At 45.3% G+C, this 12,073-nt stretch overlaps 1 protein-coding gene across 1 annotated transcript in view; it reads right to left on the bottom strand.

Annotated features, from left to right (window-relative positions):
• Positions 1–312: 312 nt before the first annotated feature.
• The window catches only part of acvr1ba (activin A receptor type 1Ba), a 46,458-nt gene continuing 34,697 nt past the window's right edge, over positions 313–12,073 (bottom strand). Inside the window, exons 2-9 of the mRNA XM_084334016.1 lie at positions 9,995–10,231; positions 9,488–9,745; positions 9,099–9,329; positions 6,486–6,653; positions 5,766–5,922; positions 4,962–5,086; positions 3,938–4,068; positions 313–2,972 (exon numbers count right to left, since the gene is read on the bottom strand). Coding sequence (XP_084190142.1) covers positions 2,847–2,972; positions 3,938–4,068; positions 4,962–5,086; positions 5,766–5,922; positions 6,486–6,653; positions 9,099–9,329; positions 9,488–9,745; positions 9,995–10,231 — 1,433 coding nt within the window. The 3' untranslated portion in view covers positions 313–2,846. The remainder of the gene's footprint in view (positions 2,973–3,937; positions 4,069–4,961; positions 5,087–5,765; positions 5,923–6,485; positions 6,654–9,098; positions 9,330–9,487; positions 9,746–9,994; positions 10,232–12,073) is intronic.

Here is a 12,073-nt window from a genome sequence, read left to right as displayed (position 1 = left end):
CAAAAACTAAAATCTCACTAACACTTTAACCTATTGGTAAACAAACGTATTGCTGAAAATATACATTATGTCTGCTGTTGTGACATGGTTAGGATGTTTACTCTTGAATACGTTTGGGGGAAAAACGATTATGTCAGACAGTAGAGAGACTGATTTATGACGTGATGTCGGACCGCACAGGCGGAAGAGGTTAAATACAAGGCTTGGTACCGATATTAATCCTCTGTGTTGATAAGTAGTGCAGAGGCCCTTGATAAGAAATAAAACAATGCAAGACTAAAAGGAGGAAGCTGTCAACAACAAAGACACCAGTAAGAAAAAAATTGTATTTATTGTATATCATCTATGTACACATTTTGAACTAATCCTGAAAAGATTTGCATGACATGATTTAAAAATTTAAGTATGAACAGGACATCCGATGGTAAAATACCCATGGCAACAACCCAAAACATGGACAGGAGGATTTGACATCTGGTTCCCCTGACAACAGTCCAACCCCCGCCCCCAGCGTCTTTTGCACCACCATGCTCCACCTGCTCCACTTCTCAAAACCCAAGTTCCAGGAGCAGCTACATTACTGGGGTATTACAGGCCCGACAAAGACAAACCAGAAAGGAGAAAACAGACCAGCAGAGACGAGTCTAAGTTATACTGTAATTCACCACCTCAGCAGAGACTGAGGTCCCAGTGTTTGAGACATCATGCATAACAAAGTTCTACCATAACACATTTTATTCTGCTTGTACAAACCCCCCCCGGTTCAAGTGTTAATAACTGTTACATAATGCTATGATAACATTACCCCCCCCGGTCCGTGTGGACAGAGCCGCGCTGAGCCCAAGGCTGACAAACTGCCGCTGTGATGACATTCATCTCGTCTACAAACAAGACTCGTATCACAAGCAGCCATGGCTGCAGACCACAGCGTAGCACGAGAATACGCGTTTCACTTTGCAGCGTGTCGCTCAGACAGCGGCTCCGAATCACGGTTCACATCCCAAGATTATGCTCGCCCTGATTGTAACATTTATCTGACAATCTTACTTTTTTTTTCCTGAATAAATAGCCATTGGTGAGATTAGAGTTTTAAGGTTACATTACACTCCTAACTATTCCAGTGTCAACAAAGGGGACATAGCTACCACCCAGATGACATACAAACGGATTTGGTTTACAGAGCCCTGAAAAGAACTTGGGCAATTAAAAACATTTATAAAAGTAGTTGCAGCAAAGGGAACGGGGGAGATCAGTAGTACCGTCAAACTGCAAGAGAAGTAGCAACTGAAGAAAAGAAAAAAATAATTGTTTAAATCCAGCAGATGACAGACCCACTTCCGAGCACGGTTAAGAAACCATGCTTACAGACCAAACGACAGATTTCTGACAAGTACCATTCAAACAAAGTCACTGGAAAAACAATCAAACTGGTGCTTGTGGCAAAAGAAATGCAACTTTTATATACAAATATATGTACCCATTACTATCAGTAGTGTTTAAAATGAAAGGAAAAGTCCAAACAAAACCATCATGTTGTCTTTACACAAAACACAAAATTATTATATTTAAAAACAAAAAAACAAAGTATTTCTCATTTCATATGCCTCTCATTTGCTCAGTGTAGAGGATGTCGTCTCATCAAGACCTATAAGGTTACATCCATGATTAAATTAAGTATCTTATTGAATGAATGTAATCCATAGTCTTAACTTTTTAATAGACTGTATAATAAAAACATTAAATTCTGATATCAGACACTGGCTCGTAACATCTAGTTTCATCTCACAGTGTGTTCATCAATATGAAGTAATAACTATCGACAAATAAATAAAAAACTAAAATCAAATCCCAAATACTATCCCTGCCACGTCTCAAATTTAAAACGTCAGAGCTGGACCGCATCCAGCATGTGATACTTGCTGGAGTCACATGAACATGAAGAAGCTACAATTGAGTGCAACTTGTTTCCGTTTCGTGGGCTATTCCAAGTGGCGGGAAGCCATCTCGTCTGTTAATGTTCTGATTATCAAAGTAGCCAAAGAAAATACATCAAAATGAAAGATGCGCGCAGAGAGAGAGAGGGGACATCTTGTACTCTCTGGAGAGAGAGAGAGCGAGAGAGCACATCTTGTAGTCTCTTTGGGACATGGTGGTAGCTGTCGAGGCATTGCTTCGTTTTTTTTTTTTTTTTTTTTTAACATACTACAGTAGAAATTCCAGGAAAACAGTGCTTCAGCCATTCACCCGCGCCCCCCCCCCCTCCCACAAACACTCACTCTCAACAACAGCAACAGAAAGAGATGTTGCCTGGACAACAGAGGAGTAATAAGCCATCGTTATATACTTTAGCTCGACACAAAACCCACAACACATTTTGTTTTAGGAGGAGTCTTCCAGACGCAGATAGTCCGTCGTGGGACAATTTCAGAGGTAAAAAAATTATCAAAGAAAAAAATAAAATGATCCTGTCACTGTACAATAGTAATAATTCCTGCTCAGGAAATGAGGAGAAAAAAGGGGTTGGTGTGTGTGATGATATTAACAGTGGTAATAGTGCTGTAGTGTTGTGGCCCATGAGGGAGGAAGAGAAGGAGGTGAAGTTCGGGGGAGGTGGTGTGGAAACACGAGGAGGGGAGGAAGGAGAGAGGGAGGGAGGTTCTCAGTAGTTTTGGCTAAAAAGGTGAGGTAGGCCTCGTCACAACTTGGAGTGTGGCTTTAAAACTGGCAGGGTTTTTGTTTTACAGTCTGTCTTATAGTGTTCGTTTTGCTGTGGGAGTGTGGTCTGGTTGTGCGTCTCCACCGGCGCGGCCTGGCCGCCCGGCTCCGCCCGCTGCCCCCCGCCCCGCTCACATCTTGACATCCTCCTCCACGCTGAGCTGAGACAGGGTCTTCTTGATGCGCAGCGCCGTGAGCCGCGCCGCTCCGTTGGCGTACCAGCACTCCCTCATGATCTTCCCCATCACACGCAGCGCCTGCGGGGGACACAGGGAGACCGTGTTGGAATGACAGGAGAATAGTAGTGCAGTTAAGCTGACTGATATCTTTCAAATGTACAACCATCTACCAGGTAGAGTTCTTTTAGGTTTGTATTCTTGTTAACCCCTATGATGTTGACATGGTGTATCGCCAAATGTGCTGGCCTGATGAGGTGTAATAAAGTGAAAAAAAAATTATAAAGCAGATTTCTGACAAGTCCCTTTCACAATCGTTAGCATCTAAAGTAAACATCTGTATGAAAACAACCTTCATGTTGTCTTTTACACAAATCTGGATGTTCTGTTTAAAACCCTGTTTAGGTGCGGCCGGGTAGCGCAGCGGACTAAGCATCTGTCTACCACCACAGAGCCAGTGGGATCGAATCCGGCTGTGGTGCCTCCGGTTTGGCCACCGGGGTGGGAAGCCGGCGTAGGTGGGTCCTGGTCGTTGTAAACAGCGACTCCTACAGTTCGGTCGGGGCGCCTGCACAGCAAGGGAAAGATCTGGGAGAGGTAGTGTGACCTTCCACACGTTACACGGACAGTGAGAGTCCGCGCTGCCAGGTGAAAAGAAGCGGTGGGCTGGGTACACATGTGTCGGAGGAAGCATGTGAGTGTCTCCGCCCTCCCAGACCGACTGTAGGGGGTAGAGTGTGCAACGACCAGGAAGGGGGTTGGGAATTGGCATACCGACTAACATTGGGATGGGAGAAAAACGGAAAAAGATAATACAAAAAAATAAAACCTGCTTAAAACCCTGTTCAGTGTAGTACAGCTACTGTACCTCATAGCTCTGTTTAAAACCCTGTTCAGTGTAGTACAGCTACTGTACCTCATAGCTCTGTTTAAAACCCTGTTCAGTGTAGTACAGCTACTGTACCTCATAGCTCTGTTTAGTGTAGTACAGCTACTGTACCTCATAGCTGTTTAAAACGCTGCTCAGTGTAGTACAGCTACTGTACCTCATAGCTCTGCCACCAGTTGGGCATGTTGGGCCTCAGCCTCTGGTCACACACCACCTTTCTCATCTCCTCTATGGACGGGTCAGAGGGCACCAGGTCAAAGTAGGGTAACTGGTAGTCCTCGTGGATACCTGGAGGACACAATGGACAGCCTGCTCAATCACTGGACTCGATACACATTCTGTCAAAGCTGTTCACCGATTAATCTTCGAGATCACACTAACCTTCCGTTTTGAAAGAATCAAACTTTGAAATTCACTGACCTGGTTATATTCAAAACAGCGCAAATTATGTTTAAAGTAATCAATAATACAGTGCCTAGTAACATTCAGAAAATGTTCACACAGGCAGAGATGGTATCTACGGGTCAAGAGGGAAACTGCTCCTAAAAACACCCTAGGTAGAGGTACGACCTTGAAGCAAATGGGCATCTCGGTCTGTGGGGTGTCACTATGGAACAGCCTTCATGAGACGTTAAAAATGTGTAGAAATATTTGAAAATGTAAAAGCAGTTATAAAACTAACATTCTTAAACAAATACATGAAAGAGGAAAATCTAGAGGTAGTAATGTTACTTCTTATGATATATTCTATTCCTTGCAAATACTGCTTTCTTTTCTTCTCAGTTTTTTCTTCTTTTCTTATCATTTACTATAGATAGAGCAATAATCTGTAAATTGTGTGAAGGGGCAGGACTAGATAAGCACTGCTTCTTTCTGCCCCTTCTCAAACCAAATTCTATGTTTTGGTTTATTTTTATTTGTATGTAGAGTGTGTATGTAGATATATGCATGTATATTGTTTTAGCTTTTTATAAATTTTTTGTGATAGTTATGCGTGTTGGTTCAAGATTAATAAAGATCAATCAATCTTTCAGCTCTGTTTGTGGTAGGGCTCCTTTAAATTTTTTATTCAATAACATAATGTAATTTCCATGATCAATATGAATATGTGTGCATCAATATTCTAACCGTGCATGTATACATGTAATAATAATATTATTTCCAGGGTATTTGAGTGCTACCTCCAGTGTTGCCGCGGCGTGCAATCTCCCAGTACACCAGGCCCAGCGCGTAGATGTCGGCACACTTGAAGGCGTCAAAGTGTTTCATGTTGATGGTCTCGTCGAGCACCTCTGGGGCCATGTACCTGGAGAGTGGCACGACAAGGTCAGGGATGAGGAATGACACAGTGAGAATGACCGTGTCCTTCAGAGTTGCCTCCATACTTTCCCTTAAAAACGTTTACACGTGATAGATTATGGTGTAGAATAACTACTTTCCAAATAATGGATTGACCAAACGTCGGGTTATAATACGAAAGTGTCCTTTATATAGAAGTTTACCGGTGCATGTTACATTACATTTCTCCAGTTCATACGGTCTCTTCAGTCTGCAACTTCAATCACTATAAATGTACACAGCCGGTTACTAGGCGCAAGGCATTCTGGGACTTTTATTTCTACTAACTAATGTGGCGACTAAAGTAAATAATAGTATCTCTGACTATAATAAACAAACACTCTTCCAACCTTGCTTTCAAATGTAAATAATAATAATCAATATTAACATATATATAACAACATTAATCATGTAACCTGACCTATTAAGTTACAACATACGAGTCATCTCACTGCTTCTCCGTGGTGGATTTCCTTTTAAGAGTTTGCTTTTAATATTCATTATCTTTTAATTGTTCAAGCTTTTCAAGGTCTGAAACGTGTCTAAACCAGCCCTGTGTAAGGAAACATGACTATTGAGACATGTGTAGGTGTGAGTGAGAGAGAGAGAGAAAGAGGTGAGAGTGAGATAACTCGGGAAGCACATACCTCTTAGTGCCCACGCGTTGGTTAGGCGCTATATCGATTGTGTCTGTGATGGACTCATGGCGCACCGCCAGGCCCAGGTCAGCGATGGCACACATGCCATTCTTCTTCACCAGGATATTTTTGGACTTGAGGTCACGGTGGGCGATGCCAGGCTTACCTACACAAAAACACATCAAGTTAGGCTCACATCACAAAAAAGGAAGAGGTAGCATCTAAAAATGCTGAGCTGAAAATGAACAAGCGTGTTTTGTGTTCATTCGTGTGTGTGTGTGTGTTAGATTAGATTAAATGCGATGGGCGGCACACAGATACAGATACATGCAATTTTTTTTTATCTTTTTTGTGTGCGTGTGTGTAATTATGCACTTTTCCACTAAATAATCGTCCTTGTCTATATTACTACCTACCTACTATACTAATAAGTCTTTACTACTATGCACCCAAGACTAGCACCAAAGTTTCAACACAGTTTGACGAACATTGTCACTCAGCATGAAAGAGTTGCACCCTTCCTGCTTCCTGTTGTACAGAACTTGTAAGTCCCTTTGGATAAAAGAGTCAGCTAAATGACTAAATGTAAATATGTAATCATATCCACACTGCGTGTGTTCATTTGCTTCTTGTAATTGCCCCGTCTGAAGACCAGTTGGGAAGCAACCGTTGCGATTGGAGGATCAAGAGAAGAGGGCAGGGGTGATTTGCTAGGCCTGCTGGACTCACCCTGAGTGCCCAGGATCTCCATGTGCAGATGTGCCAGGCCACTGGCGGCAGACAGAGCCAACTTGATCATGCCCTCGATGGTGACAGAGTAGTGGTTCAGGTAGTCGAACAGAGAGCCGTGCTCGTGGTAGTCTGACACCAGCCACAGCTGGGTCCATGTGCCATTATCTGACAGAGAAAGACAAAAGAGTGGGGTGTTAATAGGATTAACAAAAGGAAATGCAGTAAGAAAGAAAACGACAATACCAGAGCATTAAAAGCTCTAATACAGGCGGTTAGGTGGCGTAGCGGAGATTGCGTTAGTCACCAACCCCGGAGCTGTGAGCTGGATTCGCCTGTTCGTTGTAAACAGCGACTCCTACAGTTCGGTCGGGGCGCCTGCTAAGCGCGGATAGGACCTGAGTGGGATAGTGTGATCCTTCCACACGCTACGCCCTCTCAGGGAGGATCCGCGCTGCCAGGTGAAAAGAAGCGGTTGATTGGCTGGACGTGTGTCGGAGGAAGCACGTGATAGCCTCCACTCTCCCAGATGATCTGACTGTAAGTGCGCAGCGACCAGGAAGGGGATTGGGAATTGGCATACGACTAACATTGGGATGGGAGGAAAAAGATTTATAAAAAAAAAAAAAAAAAAAAAAAAAAAAAAAAAAAAGCTCTAATACTATAATACTAGTAATACTAGAGAACCCATTTGTTTAAAGGGATTAGTTTGAACATTAGGGACTGAGTCCAATCATTGAAGTTCTGCCTGGGTTCAGAGCAAATTTGCTGCCTGCCATTTGCTGCCCGTCTATACAAATAAAGTTTATTAAAGCTTCCCAGCATGCTGGGAACCAATCCAGAACTCGCACCACGGGACTCAGTAAGTGAGCAAATAGCTTTGCATCAACTACAATACTGGCAAATAGCTCGGAGCCCACATCAACAACAAACTGAACGGGTCAAAACATGGCGGGCGCCTTCTTCTATGCTGCGACCTGCTGGGGCAGCGGACAGAGCGGGGGACGCAAACAGGCTAGAAAAGCTGGTCAGGAAGACCAGTAACGTGGTGGGGGTGGAGCTGGACTCTCTAGCGGTGGTGGCGGAGAGGAGGAGCCTTGCTATGCTCCACGCCATCATGGACAATACCTCCCACCCACTACACACAGACTTGGCTGATAGAAGGAGCACGTTCAGTGTTAGACCAAGACTCCCTAGATGCAACACTGAATGGCACAGGAAGTCCTTCATTCCGACAGCCATTAGACTCTATAGCACATCACTGTGCCTCACTGAGCACAGGGTGGCGAAATCTTCCTGGACACTTTACTGTATAGTTTATATTTAAGATTTTAGAATGTATATACATACCAGATTATATTCTTATTTTAGTCCCATTGACTACCTAAATGTTTATTGTTCAATGAGAGTGATCTGTAGTGCCAAATTTCCCTCTGGATAAATAAAGGATTTGTATTCTATATTTCATAAAACTTAATGTCCAATAATCAGAACTATCCCTTTAGAATCATATTTCAGCTTTTTGCACACATTTGTAAACCGTGTCCAGTCCAGTCGCACTCGTTCCATCACTCCCATTTCAAATGCTAGTAGTTGAACACTCTTGATTCTTCTACGTTTAAGTTGGCGCCTGGGGACCAACTCCAGTTGTAATACCAGTACCTTGGTCAAGAACAATGGCATGCATGTCTTTTGGTGTGGGAGGAAACCCACGAAAACACAAGGAGAACATGCAAACTCCACACAGAAAGGCCCCCTGCTGGGATTTGAACCCAGGACCTTCTTGTTGTGAGGCAACAGTGCCAACCACTGCGCCACCGGAATGTCTGGTAAACAGCTATTAACTTCTACATTCGAACGTCTCAGGTAAACAGCTGTTAAAACTCTCATCAAAATCTTATCCAGGCTTCAAATGCTATTGTTCTTTGTACCTTTTGTTTATCTAATTTTTCTTTCAACATGTCAAACACCCCCAGAGAGAAGATAACTTGCTCTACGCACGTGAACCGAATTGAAAGTGAAGTGGAAAAATCAACAACACACACACACACTTCCATCAGGGAAACCCTGACAATACAGCAGGAAGTATCGTCTGCATAACTGCAAGCTCCCGAAGGGATCCATTCATTAACGCTAGAGACGCAGTGACGTAAAGAGCGGTGGACTTGAAACAACATTTTTGTGGGGTTAATAAATGAATTGCGCTGGCAGCTCCCAGTGTGCAGACTCCACTTCCTACTCGCTCCAGACGTTCTTTTTTACACGTGTATTGTTGTTAAACTGGGACGCCCCCTGATGCGGGTACTAGTGTTAGATATCAATACCGATCCAGTATCGATACCAAGAGTTAAGATAAGATAGACCTTTATTTATCCCCGTGGGGAGATTCGGGTGTCGTAGTGGCAACAGCTGTGGCAGTGAAGAGGAGAGTTGGGGGGTAATGTGACAAATCAAAAAGGCACTTAATTTTCTGATAGATCTCTCAAATGGTCTTTCCTGTTCAGTAAAACCAACAGATTTTAACTCTGTATCGGCTAATGCTTAAAGTCTAGATTAGTATGCGTCCCACTCCCTAGTTACCAATATGACGGTCCGGGTGATGTCAGGACTGACCTTTATTGTCCGCTGCGATGAAGCCCAGGATGTTCTCGTGCCGCAGCATGATTGTCTGGTAGATCTCCGCCTCCCGGAACCAGGAGCGCTCCTCTCTGGAGGAGAAGATCTTCACCGCCACGTCTCCTCCTCTCCACTTCCCCCGCCACACCTCCCCGAAGCGCCCCTTCCCTATGATCTCCTGCAGCACGATGGTCCTGGCCACCGTCCGTTGCACAAAGAGGGGCAGGCCTGCAGGGGGCAGCAGAGACACAACTCAATTGGCAACTCTTGGCAGTGATACACAGAAAAATACTGTATTGGCTCGAATATGAGACAATGGATTTGGGTCTAGGGGGTTTGTTGTGATTATAATAAGATTACAATCAGAGGGTGTTATGGGTACTGACCAGAGCCTGATCCTGAGGTGGACATGTCGTAGATGAGGTCCTGCAGGGTCTTGTCCTTGGCCAGGTACAGGTGGTCACAGGAGGGGTCCTCCATCCCCAGCCGCTGCCTGTGGCTGTAGGCTCTCTGGTGATACTGGAACAGGAACACGGCCACCATCAGCAGCACACACAGCAGGAACACCGGCCCCGCGATTACCGCCACCAGCTCCACGGGGCCCCAGGTGCCGCTGGAGCCCAGCCACCCCAGCTTTGTTGGGACTGGGGGAGAGAGAGAGAGATTTAAAAGGAGTTGGTTCACCTCCAATACAGATTTAACATAGTCCACATCGGTCCTGTCATATTGACTCATCTCAAACCCCTCCCTCTTTTCCTGATCCTTCAAAATCACAACCGTTGGCTCGTCTTCGTTTTTACCAAGGAGAAGCAATGGTAGCAAATAATTGGAGGATCAGGAAAAGAGGGCGGGGTTTGAGACGGATCACTGGAGGTGTTTGCATGGAGCCTCACCCGGGACCTTGAGGTCCACACTGTTGCAGTAGTCCTGGTAGCAGCAGTGTGTGTTGAGCAGCCCCTCGGCGTCCAGGCAGAAGAAGGGCTTGCCGGGGGGCATCAGGGCCTCCTGGCCGATACAGATCCTCACATGCTGCTCCTTGCCCTGGTTGTAGTAGGTGGAGGCCATGCAGGCCCCGTCCGTCTCGCACTCATAGCCCGTCTTCTCGCAGGTGGTGCAGTTGCACCTTAGAGCTGAGGGAGAGAGAGAGAGATATGGTCAAATGAGTGCAGCTTAATCATATACAGCGGTGAATGGAAGCGGACAGTGCCGGTTAGCCTAGGCATTGTCCAACTAACACCTCTCCCGAAGGCACTGTCCGCTTCCATTTATTGTGCTAAACTAGGCTAACGTGCAGCCAGATAGCTTTCTACTGAACGCACAGAGAGGAAACTGGTATCCATCTTATTGTCTCTCTCTGGAGACTGTAAGCTAAAATGTTGGCGTGTTCCTTTAAAGACACTGTCACAAAAACGATTTACTATTTTCAATTTTGTATGTTCATATACACCCCCCCCCCCCAACTCCCTAATTTATAGCGGATTACAATGGAGGCTAAATCTTGCATGAGGCTGACAAACCACTGTAGTCAATTTACATCATAAAAACACGAGGCTGACAAAACCACTGTAGTCAATTTACATCATAAAAACATGAGGCTGACAAAACCACTGTAGTCAATTTACATCATAAAAACATGAGGCTGACAAAACCACTGTAGTCAATTTACATCATAAGAACACACGGATGACAGACTAGTGTATTCCATTTACATCATGAGAACGATTCGCTTACGGTCTACAACTCCCGGCTGAGCTCCCATTTTACAAATCAAGTGGCATTTAATCTGCATTACATTACCGGTCTGGATAATACAGTGCATTAATTTATAGCATGATATAACAATAGCAACCTACTTTCTGAAATCCTTACAAAACACGCAGTTCTATATTCCGTCCAGCGGGGGGCAGGCGAGCCCCAGTTTCACCCCCCCCCCCCCCCCGGGCCAGCATGCAAACAACCCTGGCTCAGTGGCATCCGTGGCGTGCAGACCAGGGTGCAGACAGAGCCCTGGTGTTCGGCAGCCAGACAGCCCTGAAATCAGATCCTTCACTGCAGATGAACCCAAACACTCTGGGTGGAGATAGACCGGCCCCGCGGGACCGACACGCTGAAACCCAACGAGGGGAGAGGAGGCTCCTGCCAAATCCCCCAATGCAGCATTCTGCTGCCGCTCTCTCCCTCTATCAGGCCGACGGAGAGAGCACTGCCACTGTTGAAGCTAATGAGAGCGTTTTAATAAAACGCACCACGCTCCTGCATGGGGGGGACCTATTAGAGCTGACACAATGAGACTCCCGCCGTCCCCATAATAAACTACGGCGGTCCGCCTACGCGCTCAAAACGAGGTTAGAGTGAGAAAAGTCGGCATGATTCTGGCAGTGGCTTAAAGTCGCAAAACCAGAGCGAGTTGAGGAACTCGGGACAAGGCACACATGGCATGGCAAACTCATTAGATTTGGAGCGAAATGTGATTTTGAGTCATAGTGCTGCATATCATATGCTTCTGATTTAGATTAAGGTCAACACAAAGACTTCTCCAGTCCTTAGGTTCTCCACACACACACACACACACCCCCACAGTAGAGCTCAGACCAGGGTCCGACACCGGTTACGGCGAGACACATTTTCACACGAGATGTGGGTTAGCTCAGCTGAACCCAAGACGGTGCTTTATAGCCCCCATTTTACCCCTTTCACTACCACACTACCAAAGGGTTAACCCTTTCACTACCACACTACATAAGGTTAACCCTTTCACTGCCACACTACAGACAGTGTGGTAGTGAAAGGGTTAAAACAAGAGACCCCACAATATCAGTGTAAAGAAGACCCCTCGTTATGCCGGCTTCACTTTTCACACGGAACCAAACGAATGGGGCAAAGTGCCAACGCCGTGTGACTTCAGACAGCATGGCGGTAGAGTCAGAGGTGTGACGTGCAGAGCCGTCCCGGTTCAGATCCAGATTCGCAAC

This window comes from Notolepis coatsorum (assembly GCF_963971535.1).
Source record: "Notolepis coatsorum genome assembly, chromosome: 17".
Taxonomy (NCBI): Eukaryota; Metazoa; Chordata; class Actinopteri; order Aulopiformes; family Paralepididae; genus Notolepis; species Notolepis coatsorum.
This window is presented reverse-complemented; position numbering and strand designations above follow the sequence as displayed.